The 18796-nt window shown below is 50.0% G+C and overlaps 1 protein-coding gene across 3 annotated transcripts in view; it reads right to left on the reverse strand.

Moving 5' to 3' along the window:
- UBE2G1 (ubiquitin conjugating enzyme E2 G1) overlaps nucleotides 1–18796 on the reverse strand; it is a 506298-nt gene that overhangs the window by 113873 nt on the left and 373629 nt on the right. For all 3 annotated transcript variants that reach the window (XM_069614725.1, XM_069614726.1, XM_069614727.1), the window contains one exon: nucleotides 10435–10613. In XM_069614725.1, coding sequence (XP_069470826.1) covers nucleotides 10435–10613 — 179 coding nt within the window. The remainder of the gene's footprint in view (nucleotides 1–10434; nucleotides 10614–18796) is intronic.

Below are 18796 nucleotides of genomic sequence, written 5' to 3' on the forward strand. Positions count from 1 at the left end.
AGACCAACGACCGCTGATGGTCAAGTCGTTGGCGTGGGCTCCCCACCCCGTGAGTGAGGCATCCGTGACTACTGTCATCTCCGGCCAGGGTTGCCAAAACTGCTCTCCTTTCAGAACGTTCTCCTGACAGGCCCACCACTGAAGGTCTCGAGCCACCCTGTCGGGAACCTGAAGAAGATCTGTCATTCTCCCTGAGAATTGTGACCACTGAGTTCTCAGTGCCCACTGGAGGGATCTCATTCTCAGGCGAGCCTCTGGCACTAGGAAAATGCAGGATGCCATGAGGCCTAGCAACCTCAAAAAGTCGAAGGCTGGGATACGTTGGGCATTTTGAAACTTGGTAACCATCTGTAGAATATCTTGAGCCCTCACCTCTGGTGGCGAGGCTTTTCCCAAGAAAGTGTCCTGGGTCGCTCGATGAACTGGAGTCTCTGCGATGGTATCATTTGTGACTTCTTTAAATTGAGGGAGAAGCCCAGTCTGTGAAGGGAGTGGCAAACATGATCTAGCTGGATCTGAGCTTGTTCCGAAGATACAGCTCTGATCAACCAATTGTCTAGGTAGGGGTAGACGCGAATCCCTTCCCTCCTTAGACTTGCAGCCACTATCGACATTAACTTGGTGAAGACCCTCGGGACGGAGATCAGCCCAAATGGCAGCACTCGAAATTGATAATGAGAGTTGCCAATTGCGAACCTCAGGTATTTCCTGTGTTTGAGATGGATTGGCACATGGAAATAAGCGTCCTGAAGGTCCAGAGATACCAACCAGTCCTGGAACTGAAGGGCCTGAAGGATCTGAGAAGGAACAAGTTACTTACCTGTAACTGTTGTTCTCCAGCATGGGTCTGTCATGGATTCACATGCTCATGAATATTCCCCGTCAGGCTGGGAATCCTCGGTAAAGAAAAAACCAGTATCAGTTTTGTTTCTGATCTGTCTTTCGTAGTAGTAACCAATCACTGATCTCTGCGTCATACTGACCACAGCCAATGACTGCCCTCTACCTACGGCCCGCCTCTGGCAGCCATCTTCAGATTTGGTAGCACGTGAAGTGGCACAGTATGACCAAGTGAAGAGCCTCAGAGGGGTAGGCGGGAGGGTTCGCATGTGAATCCATGCCAGAACCATGCTGGAGAACAACAGTTACAGGTAAGTAACTTGTTCCTTCTCCAGCATGGGGTCTGGCATGGATTCACATGCTCATGAATAAAAAATACATAGCAGTACACACATGCACAACCACGTGAGGTGGCAAAGGCTCAACATTAGGCATCACATCAAACTCAACATTAAGCAAATCTTACCTCCTCACCAGGCTCACCTTAGGCGAACAGGTTGCGCAGCACTGCTTGGCCGACCCTGGACTCCTCCCTGGAATCCCGATCGAGGCAGTAGAATTTCGTGAAGGAGTGAGTCGACCTCCACGTAGCAGCCCTGCAGATGTCCAGCAAGGGCACACCAGATAGGAACGCCGTGGTAGCTGCGATCGCTCTGGTGGAATGGGCTCTCGGACGGCCAGGCAGGGGTCGGTTTGCCAACCGATGACAGTACATGATACAGCCGGAGAGCCATCTGGAAATGGAAGCCTTCGAGAGAGCCTTCCCCTGATTGACAGGTCCAAAGTTCACAAAGAGTTGTGACGTCTTCCGAAAACCCTTCATGCGGTCCACGTAGAACTTCAGTGCTCTAGCCACATCCAGCGAGTGCAAAGTCCTTTCAGCCGGCGACGAAGGCGACGGGAAGAAAACAGGCAACACCAAAGGTTTGTTGAGGTGGAAGTCCGACGGCACCTTGGGCATGAAGGAGGGGTGCGTCCTGAGCACTACCCTCGTGTCGTGAAAAGTCAAGTACGGGGCCTTGCAGGAAAGGGCCTGGATCTCTCCCACCCGTCGTGCGGAGGTGATGGCCACAAGAAACGCTGTTTTCCACGACAAGAACTTCAACGGAGCCGAGTGCAGAGGCTCGAACGGAGGTCCCATGAGCTTGGTCAGCACCACGTTGAGCTCCCACGCCGGGGCCGGAGCCTTCACCGGCGGGAACGATCTGAACAGTCCCTTCATGAACTCTTTCACCAGACGATGAGACCACAAAGACGTCCGCCCCGTGGTTCTGGTGTATCGGGAGATCGCAGCAAGATGAATCTTGATGGACGCGTGCGCCAGTCCAGCTTTGGCCAGCGTCAGTAGGTACGGCAGTACTTGGGGAGCCGTAATCCGTATAGGGTTAATCTTCTGTGCGTGGCACCAGACAGCGAACCTCTTCCATTTGTGTCCGTAGCATTTAAGAGTTGAGGACGCCCTGGCCTTTGCAAGAACCTCTCTGCAGTCGGCCGGTATGTCGTATCCTCCAAACTCTAACGCTGCAGGAGCCAGGCCTGCAAGTTCAGCGACTTCGGGTCGTGATGGAAGATGGCGCCTCCTTCCCTGGAGAGCAGTTCCGCGTCCACTGGCAGCTTGATTGACGGGGACGCTGACAAGTCCAGAAGGTCCGGGAACCATATCTGCCTCGGCCACGCAGGTGCGACGAGGAACATCCTGCACCGTGACCTCTTGAGCTGGTTTATGAGCCGGATCAGCAATGGCAATGGAGGGAACACGTATAGAAACAGGTCCTCCCAGGGGAACGAGAAAGCATCGCCCATGCTCCTCGGCTGGGGAAACCTGCTGGCGAACCTCCGGCACTTGGAGTTCGTCGCCGTCGCGAACAGATCGATCTGGGGTGTGCCCCACCATCGGAAGAGGCGGTCCACTAGATCCTGTCGTAGTTCCCACTCGTGGCACGAGCGCAGCTCCCTGCTGAGTGAGTCTGCGATGGTGTTTTTTTATCCCTGCCAGATGAAACGGCACCAGAAACATCCTTTGGGCGACGGCCCAATGCCACAGATCCTGCGCCTCCCTGGACAGGGCTGGGGACCTGGTTCCGCCCTGTTTCCTGATGTAGAACATGGTGGTGGTGTTGTCGGTGAAGATCCTCACCACCTTGCCCTTGAGGGACGGAAGGAAGGACCTGGGGGCCCAAAACACTGCACGGAGCTCCAGGACATTGATATGGAGGGACTTCTCCGTCGGGAGCCAAAGGCCTCTCGCGTGCAGATTTTCGGTGTGCGCTCCCCACCCTTCCAGGGAGGCATCCGTGGTCACTGTCTCCTGGTGGCTGGGGGTCTGGAAGTCTATGCCCGCCGTCAGATGTGCGCGGGTGCCCCACCACTGGATCGCTCGTCGGAAACTCTCGTCGAGTGTGATCCTCTCCTCGAAGCTGCCCGTCGTCTGGATCCAGCGCGCATCCAGGAACTCCTGCAACGAGCGCATCCGGAGCCTGCACAGGGGGATGAGGTAAATGCAAGAAGACATCATTCCGAGGAGGGACTTGATGGACCTCACTCTGGCCGCGTCCGCAACCAGCATCCGCTGCACCTTGCCCAGAATGGCCCTCGTCCTTTCCTCCGACGGAGAGGCCAGAAGCGACACTGTGTCGAGCTTCGCTCCTAGAAACAGTGCGTCTTGCGCGGGCACCAGGTGGGACTTGGCGTAGTTTATGGAGAATCCCAGGTCTGTGAGAAGTTGGACGGTCCTTGCCTTGTGCTCCGCGGCAAGCTCCCTCGTCTTGGCTCGGATGAGCCAGTCGTCCAGGTAGGGGTAGACGTGGATCCCCTCTCGGCGCAGCTGCACCGCCACCGGTGCGAGGCACTTGGTGAACACCCTGGGTGCCGACCTTAGTCCGAAGGGAAGGGCTCTGAACTGATAGTGACGCCCTTGGACCACGAACCTGAGAAACTTTCGGTGTCCCTTTAGGATGGGAATATGGAAGTAGGCATCCTCCAAATCCAACGACGACAGGAAATCGCCCTCCTCCAGCTGACCCAGGACGTGTTGGAGGGTGACCATCCGGAACTTCTGTGCCTTGATGAATTTGTTCAGTCGTCGTAGGTCCAGGATGGGACGCCATCCTCCCGTCTTCTTCTTCACGAGGAAGTATCTTGAGTAAACTCCGGAGCCCCGAAGCCTGTTTGGGACGAGCTCGATGGCGCCCTTCCTGAGCATCGCCTTTACCTCCAAGAGAAGTTGAGGGACGTGATGTTTTTTCCTGGCCAAAGGGGGGACGCGCGGGCACCTTTTTTGAAACTCGAGCGCGTGACCCTGGGCTAGGGCGTCCAGCACCCAACGGTCGGTGGAGATGGACTCCCACACGCTGACGAAGCTCGCCAGCCGGCCTCCCACCGGGGTGCTTCGGTGGGGGCCCGACCCCACGGCCGGTTCAGTCCTGCTTCGACAAGGCTTTGCCGGCTTGACCGCATTGACGACGACGGCGGGGTCCGCCTGACCTGCCTCGTCCCCTGTAAGCTTCCTGCGACGACGAACGGGCTGCTTGACGGTAGGTGGAAAATCCGCCGCCGGAACCTTTGGAGGCACCCTGTTTGCCTCTGCCGCTCCGAAAGGGCGGCCGCCGTTGCTGGAGAACCCCAAGAGCCCGGGCCGTCTCCGTGTCTGCTTTGATGGCTTGAAGGGAATCGTCCACTGTTTTCCCAAACAGGTTGTTTCCATCGCACGGCATGTCCAAGACTCTGGTCTGCACGTCTTGACGGAAGTCAGTAGCCTTGAGCCATCCACGCCGCCTAAGGCACACGCCGTTGCCCAACTGGCGAAATCGAGTGTCAGCGATGTCCGTCACAATCGTAATGGCGTGGTCCGACGCCACCACTCCTTCCTGCAAGATCTCTAGGGCATCCGCCCTCTTGTCGTCCGGTAGGAAGTCCAGCAGGGGGGCCAGTTTGTACCACAGCTCCCTGTCGTAGCGGGCTACGATAGCCAAGGCATTGGGCGCCTTAATCGTCGTCGCTGCAGACGAGATGACCCTGCGTCCCATCGTATCCAATTTCTTTCCCTCGCCGTCCGGCGGGGAAGTCGACGTAGAGGTTGCACCCCCCGACCCCGCTTTCTTCCTGGCTGCCGCGGAAACGACGGAGTCCGGGGTCGGCTGCGCCCGGAGGCACAAGGGGGCCGCATCCGGGACCCGGTACTACTTCTCGTACCAATCCCTTCTAGCCGGCGTCGTGGATGGGTTCTTGAGGAGGGCGAGGCCCTCATCCCAAATATCGTCCAGTAGAGGCACGGAGAGGACCGTCTTCCTCTTGGCCTCGCGCCGTTGATAAAGGAAACCTTCCTTCTTCTCTTCCGGGCAGAGCTGGAAGAGCTCGGATTCCCTGGCGATCATGGAGTGAAACGATCCAATCTCGTCGGGCGGGGAAGCCCGGGTGGGAGGTGACGACAGCAGATCCTCGTCGTAAACCTCGTCGTCCGTACCCGTCGCGGCCGTGTCAGTCCCCGTATCATCCCCATGAGTCGTGGACGGGGAGGAGGGCTGACCAGGGCGCGATGGCTGAAAAGGAGGTGGAGGATGAATCCTTCTCTAAGGGGGAGGGCTCCCAGAAGGGCCTGGCTCCGGGTCCCCGTTCGGGAGCGGTTCCTCCGCTGGTGGTAACGGCAGTCTCGTCCTTATCTCCGAGCATAAGGACTGTATAGCCAACAAAATGGCCGCCGAGTTGTCTTGCCGCGCTGGTTGAGGGGAGTCAGACAGGCGGTCAGGGGCCCCGTCGGCACCCTCGACGTTATCATCGTCTCCTACGTCAGGATCCCTCCCGACGGGCTGGTCTTCCACGCCAACGCCGTGGCTTAAGACCTCGATCAGCTCTTCCTCAGAGGTTGAGGCCGAATCCACGACGACCTCCTGCCCCCCCTTTTTCTTCTCCGTCGGAGGTTTCACAGGGGTCCTGTCGATGGGCATAAAAGAGGACTCCCTCCGCGGTGGCAGGGAGACTCTGAGCCCCGAGGTCGCCACCACTGGTGTAGCCTCCACAGGCTGAGCCAGGGCCGCCGCGACTGTCTCGATAGAGGCCTTGGCCGTATGGATTAAGGCTTTCACCACCTTAGGTGCGCTCACCGCCTTCTCCTTGGGGGGGAGGGACACTGCCTCACTCTCCCTCCGATGGGGCCTTCGAGCTCGACCGGGGCCTCTTCAGGAGCTTCGCCGGGTGCTCGGCCTTCCTCTTACCCGAACCAGAGCGTTGGCTCGTGGTTGATGGTGCCGGGGAGGATTCGCCCTGCCTGGCGCCCGTAGAGCCCGACCGTTCGGCGCTCCCGGTGCCAGCGGACTCGCGGTGCTTGGCCTTGTGTTGGACCCCCGTCGCCGGGGCGTCCTCAAAGGTCTTAGAAGACCGCTCGGATTTCTTCTTCTTCTCGCCTGACGGGCTCTTCCCTTCCAGCCAGTTGGCAAGACGTTGATGGCGGTCCTTCATGGTCCGCTCCGACATATTGCCGCAATACGCACAGTCCTTTTCCACGTGCGTCTTGTCCTCATGTAGGCAGTAAAGACAAAAGGAGTGTTCGTCCTCCTTAAAGACATTCTGAAGCTGGCATCCAGGGCAGACCCTAAACAGCTTTCCGGGCGTCGAGCTTCCCTTCTCCTGGGCCATGTCCGAGATGGGCCTGAGAAACTTCTGGAGTCCTCCAAAAGCGTGGCTCGACGAAATCTTCACCCTTGAGGGGCGTAGACGAATCCGACACGGGTCCCCGTTAATCGGATGAAGAAACGGTGGAGCTTGAGGCTCTTTTTGACCGAAAAATAAGTTTTTGAGAAAAAACGTGAAAAAATATCACTAACGCTCGAGAGCAATAGCACGAGGATCCCAACACTTAAACGTGCGGTAAAAATCTGAAGATGGCTGCCAGAGGCGGGGCGTAGGTAGAGGGCAGTCATTGGCTGTGGTCAGTATGACGCAGAGATCAGTGATTGGTTACTACTACGAAAGACAGATCAGAAACAAAACTGATACTGGTTTTTTTCTTTACCGAGGATTCCCAGCCTGACGACGGGGAATATTCATGAGCATGTGAATCCATGCCAGACCCCATGCTGGAGAAAGAGTTATCATCTTGAATTTGTCTTTCCTGAGGAATTTGTTCAATTCTCGCAAATCCAAGATGGGTCTCAGTCCTCCGTCTTTCTTTGGAATGAGAAAGTAAGGGGAGTACCAGCCCCTGTTCCTCTCCGCTACAGGTACCGGTTCTATGGCACCTTTCTCTAGCAGGTCTAAAATTTCCTGCAAGAGGAGCGGATCTGGAGCTTTTTGAGAGCTGATCCCCGGTGGATGACTCTGAGGTATGCGTAGGAGAGGCAGGCAGTAACCTTGTGCAACTGTCTCCAATGCCCAAGCATCTGACGTGATAGCCTGCCATTCCACCAGATGTTGAGTTAACCTGCCTCCTACAGGTGTCTTGTGAGGGAAGTCCTCAGAGTGGTTTTGGGGCAGCTGATGCAGATGCCGATGGTAAAGAGGCACCTGCTGTTGCTGCGGCTTTTGAATATCTACCCCGTCCACCTCGGGTAGTTCTTCTTTGTCCCCTTTGAGCCGGTCGTCCTCTACCTCTTCCGAATGCGGAGTAGAAGCGAAAGGACTTGCCTCTCGCAGAGGTTCCTGTGGTACGAAAAGGTGTCTGACGGATTGCAGATCCTAGGGATTTTGCTGCTGCCTTTGATGTTTGCAGTTTTTCTAAACTGTCATCCGCCTTTTTCCCAAACAAAGAAGAGCCATCAAATGGCATGTTCAAGAGCTTGGCTTGCACATCTGGGGCAAAACCAGACTTTCTCAACCAAGCGAATCTCCTGGTTGTTGTACTTGCCGCCATTGCTCTGCTGATACTGTCAGCCGAATCAATGCCCGTCTGGAGGGATTCGCACATAGCGTCTTTACCGTCCTGTATGATATTTAGGAACGCCTCCCTTTCTTCTCCCTCCGGGATGCAGTCAGCCGCTGTAGAAGCACACTCCCAAAGTGTATGGCTAAATCTAGCAAGGGTACAAGTAGCATTAATAGATTTTAACGCCATGCTACATGCTGAAAAGACTTTCTTAGCCATAGCATCGTATTTTTTATCGTCCCTGTCCTGTGGGACGGTAGGGTAAGCAGTCTTGATGTCAGTAGAAGATGCTGCCTGTACCACCAGACTTTCTGGGGATGGGTGTTTGGACAAAAACTCTGGGTCTGCAGAAGATACCCTGTATTTAGTAGACAGTTTTTTATTTACTGCCGGGACGACATCTGGGGTTTCCCAGTTCGTCATGATTTTCCTTTGAAGAGCTTTATGAAAAGGTACTACAGAATCCTCCTGTGGACCTTTATCAAGAATATCCGTGAGGTCATCCTGTTGGAAAGCCTGTGAAGGTGTTGACCACCCCATAAATTCTGTGATCCTGGCCATTAAGGCTCTATAAGGGGTTTCAGCATGCTCCCCCGGGTCTGGCCTAGCGAACTCCACCCCAGGGGAAGGGTCTAAACCACTTGCCTCATGTAAGGAGTCATGGAGTTCCTTTTATCTGCGTTCCTCTGAGGATAACTCCTCTTGAACTGGGGTTGCAGATCCCTGCAACTCAAATGTCTCTTCTTGGTCAGATAGTTCTCCCTCTTCCATAATTGAGGACATTGTTCTCAATTGGTCTGAACTCACAAAGGGTGTGAAACCCATCTCCAAGGCAGAGGGTGCCAAACTTGTAATCGGCCTCGAAAGCGTCGATGTCGTCGACGCCGAAGGCTTCGAACGTGGCGTCGAAAACAAAGGTGGAGGCCTCGAGGTCCTCGATAGAATTGGAATTCTGCTCGAGGATGTCGACAATCTCAACGACATCGTCATCGAAGACCTGGGAATAGCCACTGGGTGCGCCGCAACCGTGACTTTCCTTGGCGTCGACACCGTTGTCCAGGATGGCGTCGAGTCGACAGACCCGTGTGTCGAAGGTCTCTTCGACAACGGCGTCGAAGACACCGACCTCGGCGTCGACGGAACCTTCGAAGAAGGATTCGAGGTCTTTGCTTTACTTGAGGGCTCGTGACGCGCTCGAGAAGCTTCCTTCGCCGGGTACTGCGACTCGCAGTGTTTTAGACCTTCGGGTCTTTCGACCAGAGCATCGCTCTCGGCAGTCTTCAAGGGGGTTGAGGCCGCTTTCTCGAAGACGCTCATCATATTTTTTCGGAATTCTTCCCATTCAGCCCGGGAACTATGTTTCGTGTGGCAAGGGATTCTCTTAGATGAAACAGAGGAAGAGGACGAAGAAGGGGATCTTCGGCGTCTCCTTTTCGAGTGCTTCGATCTCGAGGAGTGATGGGACCCGCTTCGAGACCTGGAGCGCGAATGGTGACGAGGAGACGAATGACTCGACTTCGTCGAGGAAGAAGAAGCTTTAGAAGTCTTACCTTTTTCCAGCTTCCCCCTACGCTCCTTCGGGACCTTAGCTGTCATGGACATACAGTCCTCGCACTCCGAACAATGGTGTTCAGCTCCCAAACACCACAGACAAACCCTGTGAGGGTCAGTCAGCGACATCTTTTTTCCACAGTCTCGGCATTTTTTAAAGCCGGACCGAGGGGTCGTCGGTTCCGACGAGGAAGCCATCGAGTATGGATCGAATATCTCGAGGAAATTGGATTAATTCTCTACGAAAACTGAGCAACGATATTCCGAGGCACTGAGTAAGCACGGAAAAACGTAACTGAGCAACGGACGCTGCGCGTGGCCTTTATAGGCAGGATGACGTCGATACGGCAGCTGTCGAGGGACATCGACTCGGCGGACGTCGACGCGCAGCGCCCGCTAGAGAAAACATTTTCCGAGGCCAGCAAAGCTGGAAAGAGATATCCAAGATAAGGAATACGTCGGAGGACACAATCCCTTCGAAATAAGATTTACAGTGCACCAATACCACCAGTGGAAATCCACCAAAAATTATAATTTGGCGGTGCAGAAAAAGTGCCAGTAACTAAATTATCACCATTTGTTTCCTGCACTGTCAACCTAGTAATGAGGCCCCAAGTATTAGCTAAACTAGTTTTCTTTCTTATAGTACACCTGTGCACTTTCAGGGTGCAGTTTTGTATGAAATAGTGCTGCACCCTTGAGTCAACAAATCAAAATGCATTTTGCTGCTTATGATGCATGCAGAGGATTCTCTTTTTCCCTGATTTTTAAAGCACTGCAAGATCAGGATACAACTGCAGATCGCTATGAGTTTTATGGAGACAACATGAATTCTTTTAATTTTCTGAAGACACTTGAGCTGGATTGTCAAATCCTTATATCTTGCATAATCAGTGGATGTGCCATAATGGTCATTCCTTAAGCTTTTTAATGATATTCTTTCAAGTCAGAACATACAAAATGAGATCAATTAAGGGATTACGATGTGCTGTCATACAGCCCATATCCAATTTCACAAGGGAAACTAGGAGGCATTAGAGCACCATGCACACTAAGTGGAAACCGGGATTAAGGGTTGCTATAGGTAATGTTAACAAATTATGCACAGAGTACTGGACAGTTTTCTTTAATAGTGAATACGATTTTAATTTAAAAAAGTAAAAATGGGGATTAGATCATCTACTTACCGCTGCATCAACATTAGCCGGTGAGTCACCATTGGGATCTGCCAGCATAGAAATTACACTAATCATTATGGTTTCCACCGTATGAATGGGAAGCCAACGCTCCTCAGGTTTTTCATAGCCATACTTATCTTCCCCTGGCTCATGAAGAATGGAAATGCATACATCGCCATTTTTATCAACTGCAGAAAAAAAAGCAAAAACAAGTACTCATCATGGTGCTCTGCTAATCCTCATCTAACATTTTTACTTACTTGAAACAGTCAAAAGTACTTAAAATGCATTAACATTCAGAGGATAGGGAATGTATCCTTCGTGCAACGCAGTCCTGCTTTGGCCTACCATGTCCTCACAATAATTGTCATCTAGCCTGCAGGTCATGATTTCAGACAAAGTGAAAAATCAGGAACTAGTGTACGCATAATGTGTTTAAGCCTCTTAGCTGAATGCTGGTATTACTTTAAGGAGTAACATTGCCTTACTCACGGAACCATCCATTCATCACCATCATCACTGTGTACTCTAGAGGGCCTAAAGCCAGATAAAAACACTATATAAAAACACTACATACAAGACATAGGATTTAAAACAAAGGCTATGTAGTAGCCCTTTGGAGACCAGTAAAATCCAAATAAGACATTACAATATCACCAAAAACTAGATTAAAGTGCAAATGCAGAGTAAAATAATGGATGATCTAAATACAACTTAAGTAGCCAATTATTCCTTCAATCATACAAACCCTTGACCGATGTATAGCCACTAAAACAGTATAAAATGTAGATCTTAAAAACTATATGTCCAAAGAACATCCTAGAATGCTTCAAGTAAAAAATGACAAAAAAAACTGCAGATGAAAATGATTACGGGATCACAATCAAGCCGGGGGGCAAGCTGCCAAAGGAGCAGGGTTGGTATTTGAACTAGACCTCCCCAGCCACGCCCTAGGGAGAAATGTAGCAACATGGTGCACTGTAGTTCGGTCGCTGGATTTTTTTTTTTTTTAACAGTTGTTGGATGCCCGCCAGTCTAAATGTCGGAAATGGACATCTGACTCTTAAGTCCTTATATCCAACACAATATCAAAAACTGACAAGGGCCTCATCCTTGTCTCCACATACCAGGCATGCTGTGCCATTTGACCCATGCCAGCTTCTTGAAGCTCGCCACTCTCAAGGTGTTCGTTCAGAGTTCTATGTATAGTGCACGATCAAAGCATGGGTTTGTTTGTCCAAAAAGTCTTCAAAGCCAACGTTGTGTTTGGTCCTTCATAAGAGCTGATCAGTAGCGAGGTTACCACACTGCCTCCATGAACATTTAGACCCGTCTGTACAAGCTTTTTTGACCAACTCTCTGGATTCCCAAGTCATGGCCTCTAGTGACCCCCACAGGTTTTCCAGGTTCAGTTTCAATAGCCATGACTTGGGAGCGACCTCTATCCTTCCAAGGACATCACAAAGGATAATACATCTCTAAACCTAACTAAGGTTAGGGAGGTCCAGACTCTTACCTAATAGAGTAAGGGTTTAAGCCTCGTAAGGTCTACCGGTTGGAGGTTGGATTCCATGCGCAGGCTAGTGCTTGGTGTACCAATCGGTTGCATAAGTAGCAGTTTCATAACTTGTTTTTAACAGTACCCAGCATCTTGGCTTGCGTGCCCCCCCAGCTCTCGGCTCCCTAGGAAGATGAAGTAAAAGCTTGAAGTCTATAGATCTGGAGCGCTTGGGTAATTGCGCCCCACCATGGCTTAGATGGAATTTCCTAATTCCTCCACTATACTTTTCCAAAGTTGCTGTAGTTTTGGTAACTTGAGTGCAAAGACGTCCATATTCAGAGAACTTAATGCCGAAATAGTGCCAAGCTGATACCTGTTTAGAGTTCAATACCGTTGAATTCGATATTTAATTTTGTGCGCCTAGCTATGCTAGGCCTGAAGACTTTTTGTCTTTGTTTAGCTCCAGACTCAGCTCTTAACAGTTGCCAATGAAGGTAGCCAGAGAATGCTTAAGACCCATTCGGGATGTAGCTAGTAATTCTGCGTCGTCAACGACAAAGAGTTCCGGAAATGTATCTTTGCCCATTTTGGGTAGATCTAGACAATGCGCCATCAGTTTCTCTATTACTCCATTAATGCACTAGTGTGAAAGACCATGTACACGGGCCAAAGTGCGTGAAGAGAGACATTTTCACAGTGTACAAACATCTGGCCTTATGTTTCCTAAGGCAACATCTCCCTCTAGCATTGACAATAGGCGAAGTTGGCAATCTCAACTGCACATGACTGCAAACAAACATACATACATACATACATTTGGCCTTTTATTATATTGTACCAGCAGGTGTACCCGTACTATGCACAGTAATTCCCACTTCAGTCCTAGTTTGAAGTTAATTCAATGAATATAGATGATGTTGCATGATGGTTTGCTTTACCTAAATAACAATGCATTCTATTCCAGCTACTTTGAGTTGGAGCGTCGAGATTGCGCAGCAACATTACTGGTGTCCCGATCAACAGCCGAGGCCGAGACCTTAAATTAAGTGCCATACGTGTAGGGCTGAAGCATGTAAGATTCATACTGTTGAGATGGCATACATTTAATCCACTCCCATGGGAAATTAAGTTCCTGTAATTATGAGAGATTTGCCACGATGTGAATGACGTCATTGCAGACAATATTGAAAAGACATGCACTGTTTCCCGTCACCCATATGATTTCAGAAGTGGGTGTCGCTAATATTAGCAGCTAGAATGCAGATAGTGTAGAAAGTTTAAGAACAATGAACTGCTGAAGTTTACGTAGAACTATGGCATGAAGAGCCATATGGCACGGGTAAGCATTGCAGATGGATACAAAATAAAAAAAAACATACATACACACACATATGACAATGCATTAATGCATTATGACCGCAAAAGCATTTCTGATGGTTGTATCTGCTTAGATTCACATGCTGTGCATAGGTCCAACATCCATTAAGTACCCGCCAAAGGTGGTTCCTAGGTACACAATCAAAGGTGGTCCTGAGAACAAAGACTTTGTCTACCTTGGCTTTATTGAGAATGGTGTATTTTTTTCAAGACCTGTTCAAGCCAGAAACTCTTGTCTATTGTACTGGTGCCCTGTTGGAATCCAGCTTGAAGATGACATACTTCTGGTTGGGTCAGCCCATTCTTGCAAACGCTCCAGGACTACTTTGGCATAGATCATACCAGCTCCATCAAGCATACAGATAGGGCAATAGTTCCTGGGCAGATCCCGGTCACCCTTCTTAAAGATCAGAACTATCTCTGCTTCTCAGCTGTATCACTGCGTTGAACACCCATATCGTATTTAGTCTTTATAAAGATCTACTGGGATTTTATCAGTAGATATTCCCCGCTCTACCTCCTTCATAGAGATGTCATAAGGCTCCACTGCCATAGGCAAACCCCTGCTGACTAGATCTTTTAAGTGGGATTTAAGGTGGTCGCTTTAAGCTTTTAAAAATGTTTCCGCCAGGTGTCTCTGGCAATGCTGCACCGAAGGTCGCTAGATTCAGATGTTTACCCACCACCAATCTCCAGAAAGAGCTGGAGTCGCCACCATTGCATCCATTCAACAGGTCATCCCATCTATTATGTTGAAGGAGGCCTTTTTCTGCTTATAGTTTTGTAGGAGGCTCTTCAGGTTTGGTGCAATATTTTGTCCATCATTGACTTCTCCTTTAAATAAGATAGGAGACCTTCCTTGGCTAATGTACACTTCATCGAACAAGCCAACTTTTGCTTAGCGTTATGGCCTTGGAATTCTCCAGTTTTCTCTGTTCACAGTTCTCACTGCTGCATATTGCTTCTATACTATTCAGAATGTTACAATAAAGGTCTGGTTTGCAGTTCCTTCTTTCAACATCGGACCACTTCACACTACTCCTGGCAAAGCCTGCCCCTTCTACTTCCACCAACCGCCCTTGGTGCTGTTGCTACCATGGTTTAATAGGCGGATGCTACTCGGGAGCGGTTTATGATCGCTCTCGTATTGATTTAAAACATCAAATGTGTTTACAAAAGCCCAGTCCCCAGCAATGATGAAATCTATTTTAGATTTGCGGTTCTGAAAATAAAGTGTTTTAAGCCGGCTGATCAGATTTAATCCTGCCATTGCAGGCTCAGTTCAAATCGTACAAGATACGTGCAGTGCCATCAGCCTGCGGATGGAATCTTTGGGGCCAATCCGATCCAAGTGCTGGAATCCCCCATGCACAATCCTGTTTGTCCCACAGTTCAAGCTTTTGAGTGGGTTTGTGTTGTAAATTTAAATCGCCCACAACTAAAACAAGTAAAGAGTCCTTGTAATAAATGCCCTGGAATAAACTATATCCAGCATCATGGATAGGGTTTTTAATGGCACCTCTCCAGATGGCCGGGCATAGATGTTAAATAGATGGATTGTCTTCAGGAGTAGTCACTGCGAGATGTTGCAAATCCGAGCTGCCGGTGGGACAATTTACAATGGACCAATTTAAACTGGAGCCCACCCAGATCAGGACGACACTCCTCTGCCTTCCTCTGGGTCCTTGGTCTGCTGGGATTGAATAAGCACTATAACCATGTATCTCATCTCGGTAGCCCAGGTCTCTTGTAGGCAAATTCGGTCGAAGCCATAGATAAAATCTTTCCAAGTGGGAACCTCGTGGTGCTTTCTAATACCTGCAAATGTTCCATGATAAGATGTGGCAGGCTATGGGCGATGTGGGCAGTGTGGTGTCGCTGTGGATTTGGATGTTAGTTCACACCCTCCAAACCCAGATCATGAGTTGGCAGGGGAGGGGGGGGGGGAAGGAGTACAGGGATGGTCCACAGTTTGTTCCATCCCCAGTCTTCCTCACAATGCTTCAGATATGAAAAAATGTGGTCAGAGCGTGATCTTTGAGTCTTTTAGGGGGGGGGGAACTGTAGCTCGATAGATAATAGGTCCTCCACCATCGAACTCTTGTGAAAAGCCAGCTGGATATATTCAACCAAACCGGATGGAATCTGCCCATGCGTGCACTGGACAATGTCCTCTCTAATAACAGAAATACATCCCCAGGTGTAGTGTAGGCCAGTGTATAGTCTTGTTTAGCAATTATTCTTTGCTTTCAAAGCTCCTTGGTGCCAACCTGGGTACATTATGCATATAGATTTAGTTTTGCACCCCCCTTGACTGTCTGCTCCGATACAGAGTTGGGGCATTCCCATTGGGACCAGGTTGCAGTCTGTTAATTGGCTGGTACTTATTAGGACCACTAGTCTGCTAATGTCATATCCGTCAATGCTTTCAGTTATATCCAACACCCCGCCCCCCCCCCCAAGCCCCTTTCCAGTAATGGCTGGCCTAATTCACCATTAGTGCAGCCCTAGTTGATGAGGGGCCTCCAGTTCTATGTGAAATGACCTTTTTTTTTAAAGGTCTCAAGAGACAAAGACTGATTCACTGTGACCAATTTTCTTTTTTCATCGGAAAACCGGCATTAAAGGTCTTTTTCTCTTGAAGCCTGCTAAACCAAAATACATACAACACACACGTACCCGTTCTCCTCACCCTCCGCTTGCTGGTCCCGCAGAGCCCGTCAGCCCCTGCGTGCACTCGTGTGCGTCAGGGGTGGGAGTTCGATTTAGAAAGATCACTCTGTGCGGTCACAGAGCAGTCTTTCTATATCGACCTTTCAGTAAAAAGATCTTTCACTGTGAACGGGGGCCTCCTTCTCCTGGAGGACCATTGAGACTGGTGACTGCCTTGTTTGATGCCAAAGTTTGTAATGGGTCAGTTAAACTCACCTCTCTATAACCATGTGGGGGTGGGGAGTGCAGGAAAGCATGTGTTAGCGTTCCCATCCTCGAGAATCATGTTCACAGTATTCAACTTGCCCAATTCAGTCATTATCAAATTTATATCTTCCCCTTGTGGCAATGACATCCACAACATGGGGGTAGCAACTAAGTGTGTAGGAACAGCATAGAGGCTCGTCGCCCCCAGGACTTGCTCATTCCCCCTTGCTAGTTCATCAATACCAGTTATGAGGCTTCTGCCCAGAGTTTTATGGGCCAGATAATCATTGCCCAGAATTGACATCTCTCATCCCATTTCTGATATTGCACTGCTTCCCCAAGACAGCATTTTCCCCAAGTGCCAATACACTTAGGATCAGTCAGTATATCAAATATGTTAATTGAATGTCTGTAGCAATCTCCATGGCCTCAACAGAATCTGGTACAACCTCTGTTGATGCTTCAGCGGGGTCATCTATCTCTGGGTAAAATGTTACAGCCACAGGTAGAACGTCACTGGTATGGACAGCCAACTTCTTTTCTTCCCACAACAAGGCAATTGTTTAGGCAGCATGGACCACCTGAGTATGCCTTTCCCGGAGACCTTTCTACCGGACATGAACTTCAATCGTGTCCCCTCCGAAATTGGCCATACAACCCTGGTCCGCCGGCCAGAATAGAGTAGTTCTTGCCTCCTTGCTGAAAAGCCCTTTTCCACACCTCAAAAGCACCCAGTGGGTCCGTTACAAATGCCTTACCACTACTAGGATTCCAAAGACTACCCTGGATGGCTTGCTTCTCACTAGCTCCCTCTTCGTTCTCAATCAGGTCTGTTATCACGCTTGCAGCGCAATTCAATTTAAACTCCCTGCCAAGCTTGCCTGTTGCCATCAATATCATCTATGTCATGTAGCAGATCTTTTATCTCCGTTATAAGTTTTGTGACAAACCTAGCAAGGTAGTCACCACTTCACTGGGGGAAATTTCCCCTCAGATGGCCAGGGAAAAGCAGAAGCTATCCGACTATGACCCTCAGGGTGGCTATCTGTGGGAGGTCCACATGGGGGAAGACAACCCTCAGTGAGGCGGAGTAGATTCACTAGGTTAAGGTAGGCATTTCACCGTTTCTTTAGCCTCAGGTAACACCTGCTTGCCTCCCTACTCCTGTATTACATACTGTAGTGTGGGTGTAGAATCTCCAGTCATTACCAATCAAGTGTATTACCATTATTCACTGAGATGGGGAAGAGGACTGGAGTAATGAAGATCACTAGAACCGGAAAGCAAACGCTGCGCTCTAGTTGTTGGAAAAGGTTAACAGGTGCCAGGACATTTAAAAACACCACACCTTGAGAGAGAGGGACACCGAACAAGAGCAGGATGCAGTGCAGAGCGGAGAAGCTGCTGAGGTGCCATCCGGAGGAAGTATTGAAGTGGAAGGTTTGCTGCACTTGTGCCATGGATGGGAGGAAAAGCGGGAGCCGGAGAGCAGACGGGACACCCTCACAGCCAGCAAACAAGCCACAGCGAGAACTGTGAGACGCAGAAAACGCAGGAGCAGCCGGCGGAAACAAGTGCGCGCAGAGAGCGAGATTAGGCCACGGGGGTGCTTCATAGCAGGTGCTGCGTACCATTGATGAACTTTGTAAATCCAAATAAGGGAGCTGGGGCACTGGGGCAATTGAGCCAAGGGGCCAAATATATGAAAAGTAGAATTAAAGAATCTTGGAACTATATAAAAGAGAAGGCGATTATTGATGAGAAGTGCAAATCTGGGACCCAAACTCAAATACTGAACCAACTGAGCAGTCCTGCCAGGAGAGTAAACCAGGCATACAGAGAGCCTGGGCCCCGGAACAATCAAGACTGCTTAACTAGGAAAGGGGCCAGGAGGGCGTGGGGGATTGAGTAGTTCCCAAAATGTGTGGAATCTAGCAGAAGTGAGTCTCCCTCCCCCTTTGCAGGTGAAGTCTGAACTGTGGTAAAGTCTGGAAAGCTAGGTGTAGGGGCATACCCCTGCGCCTATGAATTGTGAAACTGAAGTCTAAACTGTGGGAAACCCAAGAAAGTTCAGGGAAGAAGCATAACCCTGAAATCTGAATTGTGGAACTGACATTTGTGAACTGTGGAAAAGTTAAGGAAGCCCAGGGGCATAGGCATACTCATTGAGCCTTAACCTTCTGAAAGGGCCATACCCCCTTTAGATAGCGGACTGGTATAACCCAAAAGGATAAAGAGAAATCGTTTTTATTCAGTTGATGAACTGTGTAAACAGGAGGAAACTCCGGGGAAGAGTCATCCCCCTTGAGATTGGAGTATGGTAATGTGAAAGTGAAGAAAATTGACAAAATAGAAATCCAGGGGAAGGCAATAACCCCTCTAACTCGTATAACTTTGTTGGTTTCTTTTACACGTTGGAACTTTGGAAAGGAGCTGCAGGTGATCAGCTAAAAACATTTACCCCTTGCCGTTATATTGAGTTTAGTGTGCGGGGATCAGGTTAGGATTTTGCACAGGGCGGAGAACCTTTTGTTTTGCCCATTCTGACAGACGTTCCATAGCTTTGTTGAGGAA

This window comes from Ambystoma mexicanum, chromosome 9 (genome assembly GCF_040938575.1).
Source record: "Ambystoma mexicanum isolate Mex_15411 chromosome 9, UKY_AmexF1_1, whole genome shotgun sequence".
Lineage (NCBI taxonomy): Eukaryota > Metazoa > Chordata > Amphibia > Caudata > Ambystomatidae > Ambystoma > Ambystoma mexicanum.